Source organism: Ascaphus truei, chromosome 9, assembly GCF_040206685.1.
Source record: "Ascaphus truei isolate aAscTru1 chromosome 9, aAscTru1.hap1, whole genome shotgun sequence".
NCBI classification, from domain to species: domain Eukaryota; kingdom Metazoa; phylum Chordata; class Amphibia; order Anura; family Ascaphidae; genus Ascaphus; species Ascaphus truei.
This window is the reverse complement of record NC_134491.1, coordinates 42,920,818-42,940,135: the sequence shown is the minus strand read 5'-3', so window position 1 is coordinate 42,940,135 and position 19,318 is coordinate 42,920,818. Positions and strand designations below refer to the sequence as shown.

At 44.0% G+C, this 19,318-nt stretch overlaps 1 protein-coding gene across 5 annotated transcripts in view; it reads right to left on the bottom strand.

Moving 5' to 3' along the window:
* FBLN5 (fibulin 5) overlaps positions 1-19,318 on the bottom strand; it is a 49,123-nt gene that overhangs the window by 11,390 nt on the left and 18,415 nt on the right. For all 5 annotated transcript variants that reach the window (XM_075614532.1, XM_075614533.1, XM_075614534.1 and 2 more), the window contains one exon: positions 1,599-1,715. In XM_075614532.1, coding sequence (XP_075470647.1) covers positions 1,599-1,715 — 117 coding nt within the window. The remainder of the gene's footprint in view (positions 1-1,598; positions 1,716-19,318) is intronic.

The window sequence follows — 19,318 nt, the reverse complement described above, 5'->3', positions numbered from 1 at the left end:
TCAATGATGGCCCAATAAAATGATATGTTTATATTATGGAGGTCTGGTGACAGTACCCAGAACTACCAGAGGCCTCAGGTGTCCCCTTCAAAGAGACAAAAGTCCCCCAGCCAGATGCACAAGGTGAGAATATTTATTTTGCATTTTCCTTACACATTTACTATAGATATTGCTGATCGGCACACTTGGCTGTTTCAATTAAGTCCAAAGATGCTGGACTTGTTAGACTGCATATACGAGATATCCATTTGTCCATCAGAGATGGAAATGGGTTTATCAAAATAGATGTTGAAACATTCATTTTGATCATCCGAACACATTAGTGTGTGTCCCATCATTTTAGCAGTTATAGAATGAAAGTTATGGGGTAATTTTGTACTCGGACATTTTCAATTCAAAATAAACATTTCTCTCCCCAAGCCCTAAAAAAAATCATTAGAGATTGAGTGGGAGTTAAGGACACATATCACCAGCAGGTGGACTAATTCTGTTCCCGATGCCGGGGTTTTAGGATATAAACCATCATTTGGAATTTGAAATTAGAGTGCAACAGTAGAGTGTTCTATGCCAACAAGACGCTGGGATTCTCATATTCCCATCTCCACGACCTCTTGGATGGAACAGATATTGTTACGTGGTAACTAACGTATGTTAGCTTTTCTGTTTTGACTGTGTAGTTTTTATTTAAAGCTGCAGTTCAGGCAATATCCTGCATGTGTGTTTGTTTTTTTTAATAAATCAGTTCTGTAGTAAGAAAAAATACTTTTAGCATTTTCTGTTTTAAAAAGAACAACTTTGAAAGACCAATTTTCTTGTATTCTATTTTAACAAGCATGCTTGTTCCTATAGCAACAATTTACATTCCCCATATTTAAAGATGTCGCCAAACTTTGCCGATCAATAGACGGAGAACGAATTGACCGGCAGCTATGCAGTTCTTTAGGTAATTAGAGATTGCACACATGAAACTATTGAAGTAAAAAAATAAATAAAAAAAAAAAAAGACTGAACTGCAGCTTTAACGGTTTGCAATTATTATATTGGATGTTTGTTGCAATTTTCTTTTTCTGTAACTAAGCATTGTACTACTTCTGTATATTAAATCTAAAATGTAATACGCACTGATTTGGGCGCTAATTGAACGTTGCACGCTTTACAGACAGTAACTGCATTTTTTGATTCATTTTGCTACAATAGGTTTTTTTGTGTTAATCATATTTTTCCTTCCTAAACAGGGCTCCAAAGAACCCTTAGAGGTGAGACTTTTAAAATGATCTTTGGTGGTGAAAGCGAGTTGCGCTATATTGTGACGGATTGAGCGGAGATATTCCTCATTTTAAGGACCCCGCAGGGAGATACAGTGTGTCAGCTGGATAGCTGTGTGTATTAACCCTCGTCACATACACAAGTCACGCACTCACTGCTCGTGACACGGCACCTAAAAAAAATTGGTAATATCAATAATTTTTCCAAGAAAAGTACTGGGAATTTCATAGCGACGTGTGATCCTACATCTTACATAAGGGATGTTATCTCTACATCCCGGCTGTCAGAAGATAGCAGCAGGCCCGCCGCTTTGCATTATCGTGTGTACATACCTTGGCAGGACCTCTCATCGGAGTTAAGAGTAAACCCAGGGTTACATGTGCAGGAATATGATCCGGGTACATTGGCACACAGCTGCTGGCAGTAACCGTACCGGCATTCATCTATGTCTGATAATAGAGAGATGGATCAGGAAACAGGATTTCCACATTTGTTAAACATTTGTGTTGCTTTTCTATGTATGTCTTTATGTTTATAGCGCCCACACTGTACTCTGCGCTTTACAAATAAGACGGCACAGGGAATTATAATACAATAAGTGCAACAAACACAATCAGACAATAGGAAAGGAATTCCCTGACCCGCAGAGCTTACAAAGTGTTTTTTTCCATAAAAAAAGAAGCACGTTAGAAATATAAATATAAATAAGGTTCATAATGCCTGAAAAATAAATAATGCTCATTTAAAAATGTTAACATTTCCAATAACTGTTTTAATTTAACAAATATTTGTTTACCTTGCTTACATTTAATTTACATTCGACTTAAAATATTTGGGATATTTTCTTACTACGTTGGTAAAAATACACTTTTTAATAATAAAATGTATTTGCCCATTTCCCCCCTCCCCAGCCCCCCCCCCCCCAGAAGTGACAATCCTGACACAGACGTCTCACTTGTGACTGATACTGATATATATGACAGAGAAGGATACCGTATGTACATCACATAACCTGCCTATTTCATACGGTGGAGTAAAGCCTCACACCCAATGTGATTCGGACATTTCCCATATTTAATATTCCCTTGCATCTCTCTGAAGATTTTATGAATTCATTTACAGTATTGGCTTCCACCACCTCTGCTGGGACTACCTCTGCTGGGACCACCTCTGCTGGGACCACCTCTGCTGGGGCTACCTCTGCTGGGGCTACCTCTGCTGGGACCACCTCTGCTGGGACCACCTCTGCTGGGACCACCTCTGCTGGGACCACCTCTGCTGGGACCACCTCTGCTGGGACCACCTCTGCTGGGACTACCTCTGCTGGGACTACCTCTGCTGGGACTACCTCTGCTGGGGCTACCTCTGCTGGGACTACCTCTGCTGTGACTACCTCTGCTGGGGCTACCTCTGCTGGGACCACCTCTGCTGGGGCTACCTCTGCTGGGACCACCTCTGCTGGGACCACCTCTGCTGGGACCACCTCTGCTGGGGCTACCTCTGCTGGGACTACCTCTGCTGGGGTGCTGTTGTATGCCAAAAGCACCGGAACGGATTGGCGGACAGCCAGGTAAGCCACGGAGCACTCACAACTCACCTGGTGGGAACCAAGTTACAAATATTTATTGAAACTACATAAAAAACATCTTGGGGACACAAAACAAAACAGGGGGGTTCTCCTCCCACGCGTTTCACTAAGCCATTGATTGAGCCACCTGTGCTGAAGCAGAGACTGATTGAGCCACTGGTGCTGAAGCAGACTGTTCGGGCCTCCTGTGCTGACGCTTTATCTCTATCAAACTTATTTATTTCTCTTTGAAAATGTTATTTTTTAATTCCCCGCCCGCCTCGGTAGGGGGTCTCCGGGGGGTGTGAATCTCAGCTCCGTGAACCCCCTGCCCTGTGAGATACATCGGAAGGTGATGATGGTATCTGAAATCTGTTTAAAGGTCGCACGTCACACCAGCCAATAGGAAGCCGCAAGGGATGACATTCCGGCTTCCTATTGGCCCGCGAGACACGCGACTTTTAAACAGACATTTGCCATGCCCGGCCTGCTAATTTTGAGGCAAGTATCTAGGGAAGCAGGCGGTCCCCGGAGATAAAGTTAACGCGGTTCAGCTCCGAATACCCCCTGCTTCAAACCTAGTCCAAAATATATATATATATACACATACACATACCGGTTTAAGGACACTCACTAAGTACACTCGCGAGTAAGGATATATTTCAATAGCCCCATACCCCTGTGTGTGTAAGCTCATTTCGCGAGTATGGACACTTTTTCCGCCCTACAGACCGCTGTAGTAATGACGCGCTGATTCCCCTTGCCCAATAGGCAAACGGCACCTCGCGCATGCGCCTGTCAGCACGTCTTGAACAGAAATACCAGCTCAATACCTGTACCGAAGCATCGGTAAGTGGGGAAAAGGTAGTGCTTCACTTTAAGTACATTTTTGCTTTACATACATGCTCTGGACCCATTGCGTCCGTTAATGCGGGGTATGTATATATGCGTACATTAATGCGGGGTATATATGCATATATGCGTACATTAATGCGGGGTATGTATATATGCGTACGTTAATGCGGGGTATGTATGTATATATGCGTACATTAATGCGGGGTATGTATATATGCGTACGTTAATGCGGGGTATGTATATATGTGTACGTTAATGCGGGGTATGTATGTATATATGCGTACATTAATGCGGGGTATGTATATATGCGTACGTTAATGCGGGGTATGTATATATGTGTACGTTAATGCGGGTTATGTATGTATATATGCGTACGTTAATGCGGGGTATGTATGCATATGTGCGTACATTAATGCGGGGTATGTATATATGCGTACGTTAATGCGGGGTATGTATGTATATATGCGTACATTAATGCGGGGTATGTATATATGCGTACGTTAATGCGGGGTATGTATATATGTGTACGTTAATGCGGGGTATGTATGTATATATGCGTACATTAATGCGGGGTATGTATATATGCGTACGTTAATGCGGGGTATGCCTGTATATATGTGTACGTTAATGTGGGGTATGTATGTATATATGCGTACGTTAATGCGGGGTATGCATGTATATATGCGTACGTTAATGCGGGGTATGTATGTATATATGCGTATGTTAATGCGGGGTATGTATGTATATATGTGTACGTTAATGCGGGGTATGTATATATATATATATATATATGCGTATGTTAATGCGGGGTATGTATGTATATATGCGTACGTTAATGCGGGGTATGTATGTATATATGCGTACGTTAATGCGGGGTGTTCCTGTGTATGTATATATATCCCTTGCTACAGTGGAAGTGCTGTGTGCTGGGTGATAATGGGGAAAGGCGGGGTTGCAGACCTGCCTAAGACATGCAGATGAGCATACAGTTGTATTTACATTTGCATATTTGCTTTGCTGTGGAGGGTTTTTGTCACTTTTTTTACTCACCATAACTTAACTCAGTATTATGGTTGGCCCATCCTTTAGCTTCTTTGCATACCCAGTTAACCAACCCCACACTGATGAAACCCATTAATGTCGAAACAGCTGTCTGTGGGTGGGTTTTCTGGGTATGCACCTTAACCCTGGCTGTGCTCAAAGCTGTGACCATGCAGCAAGCTTAAGCCTATAGGGAACCATGTTAAAAATGTTTTTTGAAGCAAAAAGTGGCACAGTGTGCTCATTTGCATGTCATTTCCCAGAATCCCTTGCTACAGTGGAAGTGCTGTGTGCTGGGTGATAATGGTGAAAGGTGGGGTTGCAGACCTGCCTAAGACATTAAGACATGCAGATGAGCATACAGTTGTATTTACATATATATATATATATATATATATATATATATATACAGTGTTCGACAAACCTATACATTTGCTCGCCCCGGGCGAGTGAATTTAACCCCTGGGCGAGTAAATATTGGCCCAAGCAGCACACGTTTGGTACTAGGTGGCGAGTAGATTTTTTTGTGTGGCGAGTAGATTTTTTGGTGATTTGTCAACCACTATATATATATATATATATATATATATATATATATATATATATATATATATATATATATATATATATATATATATATATATATATATATATATATATATATATATATATATATATATATATATATATATATATACCATTGTAACATCGCCGGAAGAAGAGATCAGTGTATCTCGAAAGCTCGCACAAATAAAAGCATTTTGTTAGCCACAGACCGGTATCATCTATTTATTTTTTGATTATTGAAGCTCGGCTAACACGGTACTGATACCTCTACATACATACATACATACATACATACATACATACATACATATATATATATATATATATTATTTTTTTTAACCCAAGAGATAACACCACTTTAAACAGAGAAAATGCTAATTGCCCCCTCTAGTGGGAAAGGGGTAGAACTGCTGTTATTAATGATGGCACGGTGTAGGCACTGCAACTGTTCGGTGATTCCCAATAGGGGGCCCGTAACCGTGAGGCGCATTCAAGGGGTTCACCCAGTGGTGGGATTCCAAAATTTAGCAACCGGCTCTCTCACCTTACTGCCCTTTCATAGTGAAAAATCACCATCAGCTTCTCCCCCTCATCATCAGATCTCCCCCATTCCCCCTCATCATCAGATCACCCCCAATCCCCCTCATCATCATCAGAACTCCCCCAGTCCCCCTCATCATCATCATCAGATCTCCCCCAGTCCCCCTCATCATCAGCAGATCTCCCCCAGTCCCCCTCATCATCATTATCAGATCTCCCCCAGTTCCCCTCATCATCATCATCAGATCGCCCCCATTTCGTATCAGCATCATCATCAGATCTCCCCCAGTCCGTCTCAGCATCATCATCATCAGATCTCCCCGTGTCAGCATCCTCAGATCTCCCCCAGTCCCCATCATCATCATCAGAACTCCCCCAGTCCCCATCATCATCATCAGAACTCCCCCAGTCCCCCTCATCATCATCATCAGATCTCCTCCAGTCCCCCTCATCATCATCATCAGATCTCCTCCAGTCCCCCTCATCATTATCATCAGATCTCCCCCAGTCTGTCTCAGCATCATCATCATCAGATCTCCCTGTTTCAGCATCCTCAGATCTCCCCCAGTCCCCCTCAGATCTCCTCAGTCCCCTCATCATCAGATATCCCCCTCAGCATCCTCAGATCTGCCCAAGATCTCTCCCTCACATCCCCCCCCTGTCCCCATCACTTCTTCCCCAGATGGATCTCCCCCAAATCTCCCCCTCACCGGTTCGGGCGGCAGGCGGCGTCTCCCAGCATGCTCGGGCATCGCATGTTCCCCCTGCAAATCTTTTCAATATAGCTGTGCGGCATCACATGGCACTGCGTTGCCATGACAATGCGACGTCGCGTAACATCATGACGTCCCATTGCCATAGCAATGAGGCGTCATGTGGCGTTCCCGTTGGCATGGCAACACGGCGCCTTTTGACACGGCGCGGCCATATTGAGAAGGTATGCAGTGTAAGGATGCCGGGAGATGCTGATAGACACCGCCGCCAGCTGCCCACCGCCCGCCACCTGGACAGGTGAGAGAATGAAACACTGGTTCAGCGAACTTGTGAATTTTATTAACAGGTTCGCACGCACCGGTGCAAACCGGCAGAATCCCATCACTGGGTTCACCCAAAAACATCTGTACTGGCGGCTCCCAGGCTGTATAGTGAGTCCGACCTGAGCCCATGTGGGGGCTGCGCACTTAGTAAGGCCCCAAACTGTACCTTAGTGTGTGGGATATCGCTGTCGCTCCCCATAATGCTTTGCAGCCACAGCAGCAAAGCAATGTGGGAAGGGACTTTGGAAGCTCCCGCAGTGAGTAACAGCTATACCCCCCCCCCATGCTGCCTGCATACACTGAGTGGCAGTTTGGGGAATTATTAAGCATGTTTCCCCCACAAGCTCAGAACACCGTATTGTCTGGGATCGGTCACACAGTGTGTTAGCGACAGTCTGATGAGTCGGCGATATGACTTAGTAATTAGGGGTTTACGGAATAAATCTTTGCTAGCAGGGGTGCATCGTGTAATAAAGGTTGTTCTTGTTGAATAGGTAAAACTTTAAAATGGAAAGGCATATTTATGATAGTTTTTGTGGTATCAAACTGAGAACTTAACTGAGTGAAAAATGATGACAATAAAGTAGAAAGATACTTTGCGGGTGACAATACATTTTAATGGACCAAAATACCAATGAAACAAGGTTCTCTTGTACAACTGATATTATCTTGGTCCATTGAAAGGTATTACAGACCCGGAAGTGTCTTACTCTTTCTGGGACCACTTTGGATATTAGCCCCCTAATAAAGTAGATGAAAGAGTCACTAGAAGCATCACAACTCCTGCAAACATTAACGTAAACGCAACGTAAAGTCCCAATCTGCGTTGTCAATCCACAGCACATCAAATGCATTCTTTTAATGACCTCAGAGATACTGTACCTATTTGTGATGTCATGAGAAATCTGGCTGACTGGTTGAAAGAATAGTGTTAATGCAACAAATGGTGTCAGACACAGCGGCTGTGATTATTATGGGCAAAACAAATTAACCAGTTAATAGAGTAACAGGAGGGGGGAGGGAGAGGGGGGAGGGAGAGGGGGGAGGGGGGGAGGGAGAGGGGGGAGGGGGGGAGGGAGAAGGGAGAGGGGACCTTTTATTGGATCAACCTCCCAGGGCCCTTCATCGGGTAAGTTAATAGAGAATTTCATATTTCAGGGACAAAAATGTAATATATATATATATTTGGATAAAGGAAGAAAGAGAAAATGAGAGAACAAAAAAATGAGAAAAATATTCACATTCTTCTTGGAATAAACACTTATCTTTGATTTATGGGAACACATTTTAACAGCACAGTTTTCATTCCAAATTTAATCCTTTCTCAGATGTCTCCCTTATTATTGGCACAAACGCACAAACGCACACACGCTTTCCTCCCCGGCATCCCAGAAGAACCAGCGCTGTGGCACTTTCTTCACTTCTTTTGTCAGTTAAATGTCTCAGTACTGAAATGGTGGAAACGTTGTAAATATAGATACTGACACAATATGAACCGTGCTCAACTAGACCAACAGTTCGGATAATATGTAACCATATACCAGCGTGCCCAGTCTGTATGGACTAGGGCAGGGGAGCGCAAACTTTAGCTGCTGCGCCCCCTGTCTTCCTTGCCCCGGCTCTCGCACAACCCCTACCTTGCATCCGCGTCAAATGACGCTGCGTGGTCATGTGACGTCACATGGCCCGCGGCGACGCGTCACACAGCCGGCTGAATCCCGGTAAGTGGAGTGCTGCAGAGGCCTCACGCGATCCCCCAGCAGTTAATTTAAATGCCTTGGGGAAGAGGGCGAGGCCTTTGCACCCGTCCGCGCCTTCCCAGAAAAATCTTGTGCCCCCCAGTTTGTGCACCCCTGGACTAGGGTATCGTAGTCCAATGTTCAGTAGCCCCCAGCCTGGGGGAACCTTAGAAAATGTAAACAAGAAAGGTAGACAAGCGCAGCCGGTATAAATAAGTGTATTAAACACCAATATAAAACAGTCACTGCTCACTTACATGTGAGTAAGACTACACGGGTGTAGTGGAGCGCGGGCGTGGGAACTTCGGTGGTATACTGGTTACCCGGTGTGTTGGAGGACCTCGCTCCTCTGCTTCTCCGTGGCCGGCGACCTGCACCGGATCCCGGAAGTTCAGAAGTCTCGCGAGAGTTCGCCCCCGTCACTTCCGTGCTGCTTGCGGAGTGTTTCACCGCTATCCAGGTCCCCACTTCTCCTTCACATCCGGCGTCTGCCGTTGGACTGGAGTAGCTGGTTTGCTCGGAATATTGTGCTCCGTGCTCTGCTAACGCAACCATTAACCCTGCGCGTTTCTCTCTCAGGGGCTTTGCCAGGGGATGGTTGTCCTATTCCTCCTCATCTATTAAATACCCTAATTGCTACTTCTAATTGAATACCAATCAATCAGATGACATACATCTCAAAAGTTAAATTGAATAATGCTAGACCTTTTCCAGTCATCTCATTAAACAATCATACACATCTTAATTAAACAATTCAAAGGACATGTATATATTGAACAAATGATGTGGTGACTCCAATAGCGATCTTAAACAATAAAGTACTTTCACATTGAGAATTATAACTCAAAATACGTAGTATATAAATTGAGAACGAGTGACTGAAAAAAGTCTACAATACATAATTTACCTACATATACAATTACAATTAATCTTTATACAACCAATTAATAAAAAATGCAACATTTGCATAATAAAAGAAAAATACATATAAACTATAAAAATGGGACAAGATCTATCGGTTCAGTGAGACTCATGGGTGTTTTGGGACACAACTCATAAATCCAAAACTGTTCCCTTTGTTTGAGAATGTTGTCTCGGTCTCCTCCTCTTTTATTAAGAATGACCTGTTCTAGCCCCATAAATTTGACATGTTCTTGTGACGGTGCTTGTCTCGAATCAGGAAGCGAACCCGGAGGGCTGGATGCAGAATAACCGACCAGTGCCCAGGGACAGAGTCCTGTAAGAGTATCCATAGTCTGTAAGCAGGCAGGGGGTCAGGGCTGGCGGCAGTGGTGCAGAGTCCAGACGACAGGCAAAGGTCAGGGCAGGCGGAAGGCAGCGAGGTCGGGGTCACGGTCTGGGGTCAGCAACATGGATTCCAAATAGGCGAAAGGGTAATGTGTGACAGCGAAGATCGAACAGAACTTTGCTCGGCGACGCCCACCAGGAACTGCAGCCTATTAAAGCAGGCTGCCAGTACCCAAAATGGCCACCGTGAGCAGAAAGGGCAGCAGAGACAGAAAACCTGGACCGTAGTGAAAACCCGGCACGGATCGAGCAGAATCCTTACAGTTCTACTTCACAATTATGGGACAATAAAAAATGTTTCGGCATATTGAGTAGTTTTTTCTGGTTTTGTAAATGAGTTTTTGCATTTTTAATGTTATTGACATGTCCGTTTATTCTTGTATTTAATTCCCTTTTGGTTTGACCAATATAATTTAACCCACAAGTGCAGGTAATACGATATACAATGAATCTTGACCTACAGTTTATAAATGCATTTACTTTATGGCTTCTGCCTCATGGTAAAATAAACTAATTGGTTGTATCCATAAATTTGCATACCACACATGTACCACATTTGTAATTACCATGTTGTTTTGGGGGGAAGCCAATTAATGTTTTTTGTTTTGGGGGGCTCTTTAAACATTCTGGAACTCAATATATTTTTGAGAGTATTGGACTTTTTGAAAATTATGTCAGGTTTATCACCTATAACACAAACTAAAATAGGATCTTCTTTGATCATTTTACATTGCTTATTGAGAGCATATTTAATTTTATAAAAAAATATTTTGTGACAGAGGATTATCCGTACTAAAATGAGTAAACTTTATTTTTTTCTTCCTCACATCCGTTGTGGGAACATTGGTAATAACCAAAAGTAGCCAGCCCCATAGAGCGAAACGCGCAGGGTTAATGGTTGCGTTAGCAGAGCACGGAGCACAATATTCCGAGCAAACCAGCTACTCCAGTCTAACGGCAGACGCCGGATGTGAAGGAGAAGTGGGGACCTGGATAGAGGTGAAACACTCCGCAAGCCGCACGGAAGTGACGGGGGCGAACTCTCGCGAGACTTCTGAACTTCCGGGATCCGGTGCAGGTCGCCGGCCACGGAGAAGCAGAGGAGCGAGGTCCTCCAACACACCGGGTAACCAGTATACCACCGAAGTTCCCACGCCCGCGCTCCACTACACCCGTGTAGTCTTACTCACATGTAAGTGAGCAGTGATTGTTTTATATTGGTGTTTAATACACTTATTTATACCGGCTGTGCTTGTCTATTTTTCTTGTTTCCAAATAAAGGTCCTGGTTTGGAGCAGGCCACGCTGGGAGTTCCACGTTTAGCTGGTACAGTAAAGATAAGATAATTCAGACCTCCCATTTACACTGGTCCCTAAAACCTGATCACTTCCAACCTGTTTAATGCGGCAGATAAAAGCTTTAGGGGGAACATACATGTTTAGAATATAGAGGAAGCTAAATTGTGCTCATTTACATATCATCAGTGATCCCTCCCTGCACCCAAACCCCTGTATGACATGGGGGGCAGGAGGTTTGGGGCAGATGTACAGCAGAGTGTTTTCTTCCTTGTAGCTGCCCACAGAGCAGAACAGATTGGTCTAGTGGGTTAAAAGCACCAGTGTGTACGCTGTCGTCCCTACCTATCTACCCACCCTGTGTCCCCCCCTCTTTCTACTATATAATCAGGAAAAGGATTTATTGGGGCAGCTAATATATCCAACAGTTATGTGCCGATGACTTCTACGGTCTTTGTTTTGACCCGACTGTAACAACTGTTTGTATTTTTTATATATGCCTCCAATAAAGGAAAAAAAGATTGGGGAAAAAAAAAAAAAAGCACCAGTGTGTGTCAGCTGTGCGAGATGTGCAAGATCAGGGTAACGGGGTGACTGTAAGAAGGGGACAAAGAGAGCAAGACGTACTCATCGGATTTCCCACGTAAGAGACCTTTGTATACGTACTCTATGGGCCTCATGCAGTAAGCCCCGATACAAAATTTTCGGCACGAATTGCGAAAATGTTTTTTTTGGGCGATTTGCCCTCGCAGTATTCAGTAAGGGCCGAATCCTTCCGATCCCTGCTGAAGCACTGCGAAAGCAAAGCTGCCGATGAGCTGTGGCGATACAGCCTGGCTCCCGATAAGGCTCCCGATAAGCCTTTGGTGCCGATAGATGTTTGCAGCTGAGAGAGACAAGCCGCTCTCTCAGCGCAAACTTCGGCACCAAAAAAAGTATTTAAAAACAACTTTTATTCATAGTGTACATGTGCAGGGGGTCTTCGGAGCTGAACCGCGTTGGTTTGAGGTCCGGGGACCCCCTGCCCCCCGAGATACAGGCCCCTTTATGAGGTGCCGGTATCCCTCGGCGTTTAAAGGTCCCGATCACGTGACCGCGACCTGTAAACAAACCAGAGGGATACCGGCACCCCATAAAGGGGCCTGTATCTCGGGGGGCAGGGGGTCCCCGGACCTCAAACCAACGCTGTTCTGCTCCGGAGACCCTCTGCACATGTACAGTATAAATAAAACACACACACATCAATAAAGACTCGTTCCTTACCTTGGCGGCTATGTGCAACGGTAATGAAGCAGCATGAATGTCTTTTTAATTATACTGTACAGTGAGCAGGGGGTCCCCTGAGCTGAACCGCATTGCTTTGTGGAGCAGGGACCCCCTGCTTCCCGAGTTACAGGCCCCGGTATGTGTCATCGGGTGGCAGTGTCGCCGCCATGTTTATAGCGTCCCCGCAATAAACATGGTGTCCACACTGTAACCGATGGCCCAAACCGGGGCCTGTAACTCGGGAGGCAGGGGGTCTCTGAGCCACAAATAAATGCGCTTCAGCTCAGGGGGCCTCCTGCTTCCGCACAATATTATTAAAATACATTAATGCTGCTTCATTACCATAGCGGATAGCCGCTAAGGCAATGAAGGGGTTAACGCATAGTAGCATGTTTATTGGGGACAAATGCCCCCAATAAACATAGCATCAATACACAACATACAGTATAGTAATGGGCAGAATGACTATTATCCACAAATGGATAATAGTGCAGTTGTCCATTTACAATACATACACAACAATAAAGACTTTAAATACATATAGCACTCACCCATGTCCCACTGCCACGATGAAGGCCATCCTCATCTTCATCCTGCCCATGCCCCATCCGCTTCTGCAAAACAAACACAAGAATTACAACATCCAAATTAATGTCCCCTAACCCCTTAATCACCATAGCGGTTATTAACCGCTACAGTTATTAAGGGGTTAAGCCACCATCACCCACATACCCTCCCCCACAAAGCCCCCCAACCACCCTCACCCAATACCCACAGGGGAGTCCTACCAAATACCCTTGGGCCTAATACCCCCTCCCCCAGCACATACAGTACAATAATGTGCCAAATAACTATTATCCACATAGGGATAATACATTATTTGGCCATTATTAAACACATTCAATAACGTTAAAATGTAAAGAAACTTGTACTAACCTCATCAATAAGAAGTCTCCGTCGCCAGCATCATCCTTGGGGTCCGTTGCCAACATTAGAAATAGCCACAACATTTCAATATCATTAACATAACACTGAACCCCTTAATCACCTTATCGGGTACTAACCTGAAAGGTAATTAAGGGGTGAAGCCATCCTGCAATGCCTACAACAGTTATGCATAACATCCTCAGTGAAATAAAAACCAATTGCCTAACCAAATTCCATTTATTCATTCAATCTGTAGGCTCACATGCCTCATAAAACATTGCATTTACAGTGTATACATGTAGCATAACATGTAAACTGCATGTACACGCTGCAAATCAATGTTAACAATACAATAATGCCACTCAAATCGCCATACATCACAAGAAGTATATTATTTAATACAATAAACTCACCATCAATGAATTACCACACATCAATTACATCCCTAAACAATTAAAATACCATCCATACCAATTACACAATGAACTAAAGCTATCCTAACAGAGAACAACTTCAAAACATAGTCAAAAGTACACCAACAATTACAATATAATAAAGCAAGGCTTTCCATATCCTACTGTACGGCCTGGAAGCCCAAAACTTACATCTGTCTAAAAATAAAATACATTTAGCACACATCAATGCATAGCCACAATGATTAACAATACAGAATTAGAAGCTTTAACAACACTATCATTTCTTACCCTGTATATATATCTGTACACATACATACAGACATACATACAGTGGGAAGAAATGATATGCATTGTAAAAAATGAAAACATGAAAAAGCAACACAAAAAACAGTTACATTAAGTACATTTCTTTATTTAACTTACCATTACTTGCCCCCACCGACTCCCGTTGATCAGCTTACTCACGAACCAATCCACGACACCATCCACGACACCATCCAGGAACAAATCCACGACACAATCCAGGAACAAATCCACGAACCAAACCAGGAACCAATCCAAGAACAAGTGCAGGAACCAATCCAGGAAGCAAGCCACGAAGAAATCCAAGAAACAATCCACGACACGATCCAGGAACAGGAACCCATAAAAGAAAAAAAAACATAACAAATTAAACATTAAAATAATAAAACATGACAATCAAGGGTTGTACTAGTTTTATTCTTAGTGAATCTGTATTACAATACCTTGTTCCGGGGTCTTCTTGACGTCCGGTGCCACGCCCTGGTCTTCAATCTTCAGGAGGAGGTCCGTCCTCCTCGGCATCTGCCTTCAAAATGAGACGACATAGGCTTTTATAGGCCTATGACGTCACATTTGTCGTCATATGGTTCCCACGGCCCTGATTGGGCCGTGAAAACCATGTGTTTTGGCCGATGTAAAAAAATTGATGACGTCACTTAAAGGCAATGCCAGCACAGCCAATCAGAATGGCTTTGCTGCTATTGCCTTTAAGAAAACGTCATGAAATGACACATGGCCGGACTCACATGGTACTTGAACCAATCAGAGTAGGGATGGAGTTCCCACGCTCTGATTGGCTGGCTTACCATGTGAGTCCGGCCATGTGTCATTTCATGACGTTTTCTTAAAGGCAATAGCAGCAAAGCCATTCTGATTGGCTGTGCTGGCATTGCCTTTAAGTGACGTCATCAATTTTTTTACATCGGCCAAAACACATGGTTTTCACGGCCCAATCAGGGCCGTGGGAACCATATGACGACAAATGTGACGTCATAGGCCTATAAAAGCCTATGTCGTCTCATTTTGAAGGCAGATGCCGAGGAGGACGGACCTCCTCCTGAAGATTGAAGACCAGGGCGTGGCACCGGACGTCAAGAAGACCCCGGAACAAGGTATTGTAATACAGATTCACTAAGAATAAAACTAGTACAACCCTTGATTGTCATGTTTTATTATTTTAATGTTTAATTTGTTATGTTTTTTTTTCTTTTATGGGTTCCTGTTCCTGGATCGTGTCGTGGATTGTTTCTTGGATTTCTTCGTGGCTTGCTTCCTGGATTGGTTCCTGCACTTGTTCTTGGATTGGTTCCTGGTTTGGTTCGTGGATTTGTTCCTGGATTGTGTCGTGGATTTGTTCCTGGATGGTGTCGTGGATGGTGTCGTGGATTGGTTCGTGAGTAAGCTGATCAACGGGAGTCGGTGGGGGCAAGTAATGGTAAGTTAAATAAAGAAATGTACTTAATGTAACTGTTTTTTGTGTTGCTTTTTCATGTTTTCATTTTTTACAATGCATATCATTTCTTCCCACTGTATGTATGTCTGTATGTATGTGTACAGATATATATACAGGGTAAGAAATGATAGTGTTGTTAAAGCTTCTAATTCTGTATTGTTAATCATTGTGGCTATGCATTGATGTGTGCTAAATGTATTTTATTTTTAGACAGATGTAAGTTTTGGGCTTCCAGGCCGTACAGTAGGATATGGAAAGCCTTGCTTTATTATATTGTAATTGTTGGTGTACTTTTGACTATGTTTTGAAGTTGTTCTCTGTTAGGATAGCTTTAGTTCATTGTGTAATTGGTATGGATGGTATTTTAATTGTTTAGGGATGTAATTGATGTGTGGTAATTCATTGATGGTGAGTTTATTGTATTAAATAATATACTTCTTGTGATGTATGGCGATTTGAGTGGCATTATTGTATTGTTAACATTGATTTGCAGCGTGTACATGCAGTTTACATGTTATGCTACATGTATACACTGTAAATGCAATGTTTTATGAGGCATGTGAGCCTACAGATTGAATGATTAAATGGAATTTGGTTAGGCAATTGGTTTTTATTTCACTGAGGATGTTATGCATAACTGTTGTAGGCATTGCAGGATGGCTTCACCCCTTAATTACCTTTCAGGTTAGTACCCGATAAGGTGATTAAGGGGTTCAGTGTTATGTTAATGATATTGAAATGTTGTGGCTATTTCTAATGTTGGCAACGGACCCCAAGGATGATGCTGGCGACGGAGACTTCTTATTGATGAGGTTAGTACAAGTTTCTTTACATTTTAACGTTATTGAATGTGTTTAATAATGGCCAAATAATGTATTATCCCTATGTGGATAATAGTTATTTGGCACATTATTGTACTGTATGTGCTGGGGGAGGGGGTATTAGGCCCAAGGGTATTTGGTAGGACTCCCCTGTGGGTATTGGGTGAGGGTGGTTGGGGGGCTTTGTGGGGGAGGGTATGTGGGTGATGGTGGCTTAACCCCTTAATAACTGTAGCGGTTAATAACCGCTATGGTGATTAAGGGGTTAGGGGACATTAATTTGGATGTTGTAATTCTTGTGTTTGTTTTGCAGAAGCGGATGGGGCATGGGCAGGATGAAGATGAGGATGGCCTTCATCGTGGCAGTGGGACATGGGTGAGTGCTATATGTATTTAAAGTCTTTATTGTTGTGTATGTATTGTAAATGGACAACTGCACTATTATCCATTTGTGGATAATAGTCATTCTGCCCATTACTATACTGTATGTTAGGGGGGTATAGGTGTTGTTGGGTATATATATATATATATATATATATATATATATATATATATATATATATATATATATATATATATATATATATATATATAATTATTTAATTATTTATTTAATTCGTTATTGTGGGGCTGGGGTGTTTTTTTGTTTATTATTGTGGGTAGTGGGGGTGTGTGAAGGGGGCATTAGCCCCAACGGTGGTTGTTTAGGGCTTGCGGGTGGGTAGCGGGAGGCCTTAACCCCTTCAGGACCGTAGCGGTATTAACCGCTACGGTCGTGAAGGGGTTAAGTGCCCCCGCATCCCCCCCGCAAGTCCTAAACTCACACCCAGGGCCAAATACCCCCCTCACCCATCCCCGCTACCCACAATAACGCTGGCACGGTGGGTTAACCCCTTCATTGCCTTAGCGGTTAGCCGCTAAGGTAATGAAGTGGCTTTTAAATGCCTTTTTCCTGCCTCGGATGCATGCCGGGGGGCTCCGGTGCGGGTATCAGCTCCGGAGACCCCCGGCATCAATCACAGGCAGGAAAAAGGGCTGATTTTTCCTAAGTGTCGCCCTTGCCGATGCTTCTCCTTCAGCAAGTTGCCAACTTTAGTTGGCGGGCTGGATTGGCCATAAAATCTCCAATCTGGCCTGCCGATCAGCACCAAAAAGCTGATCGGGGCTTACTGAATTCAGGCGGGAAAAAAAAGTCCCAATAAGTGGCTTATCGGCAGCCGGGTGGCGAAAATTTTTTTTTCGGAAGAAAAGTTGCCGATATTTCCCACTTATCGGGGCTTACTGAATCAGGAGGGCAAAAAACGGCTATAAAATGCCGAAAAAGCCTTATCGGGGCTTACTGCATGAGGCCCTATGTCCTGTACATCAGAGGTGCGCAAACTGGGGGGCGCGGCAGTTACAGAGGCCCCACGCTCTTCCCCAAATATTTAAATTAAATGCCGGGGGACAGCTCGAGGCCTCTGTAAGTTCTCTTACCTTGTCTCCGATGGCGCGTCGCCATGGAGGGTCACGTGAGTTCACGGATGTCACATGACCCTGTGGTGTCATTTGACATCGGAGACAAGGTAAGAAGGGGGGGGGTGGAGGGGGGTGCGAGCAGGGGGTGAGCGCAAGGGGAAAAAAGTTTGCACACCCTTGTTCTAGAGTGTAAGCTCTCCGGGGGAGCAGCGCCCTGGCTACCTTTCGTATCTGTTTGCATTGGTTTGTCATTCTGTCATTTATATCATTCTGTTCCACATTACACGTATTAGCACTTTGCAAGTACACGGTAATAATATGATCAGAGATAACCTGTAACCTGTAGAGATGACCTGAGATCAGAGAGAACCTGAGATCAGCGAGAACCTGAGATCAGCGAGAACCTGAGATCAGCGAGAACCTGAGATCAGCGAGAACCTGTGATCAGCGAGAACCTGTATGAGGTGTGTATGAAAAAGCTGATTTTAATCTGTACCTATTATCTTTGATTCAGACTGAACTAGTGACTATTAACCCTTTACTTCTGAGATAAGGATGAAACTAAAAGCCTCTAGCCTGTGGCTACCCTCTTTCTACAAGTTCTCCCCCAAAAAGCACCAGATCCCAATGACACATTGACACGCATTCACATGTTTTCTCCCGGGCGCGCCACCCTGCTCCAGGGAGATACTAAAAGGACCACAAGAACGGATGCACAAGAGACCACGATCCATACTGCATTATTGCAACAAAATACCTGCTGCCATAACAAGGAGCGCCTGAGTCACAATGGTTACATTTGCGTCTCCTTTCCCAGCCTGTCCTGTTGGATTGGACATGCTTTACATGTTTCCCAGTAACAGATTTTTACTTTACACGTGATACACACGTGGTACACGCGTGGACGCACTCTGGCTTTTCTCCTCTGCACTTGCTGTTGTTTCATTGAGGGGCGGCTGTCCGGGTGAGAGACTGCAAACACGCTCGCACCCTCCCGACGCAAGGGGTGCAAACTGGAAGATGGCGCCCTAGGCCTCTCAAAATATGAATGCTATCGTGGATCAGGAACATGGACACGCTTTGGGTCACTGGCATAGTGGCTATCGTAACTACAGTAATAGTGGTCAAAGTGGCTTAACCCTTTAGGGCATGGGTGACCAAATCCAATCCTCAAGGGCCACCAACAGTTCAGATTTTCAGGATATCCCTGCTTCAGCACAGGTGGTTCAATCAGTGGCTCCGTCTTTGATTGAGCCACTGATTGAGCAACCTGTGCTGAAGCAGCGATATCCTGAAAACCAGACCTGTTGGTGGCCCTTGAGGACTGGAGTTGGCCGCCCCTGCTTTAGAGAGTAGCAAGGAATCTCAAAGCAATGCTCATTTGGCACTCATAGAATGATATAAAGTAGCGATAATGTGCCACATTTTTACAAATAAATGTATTAAATGTTGCGGTAAA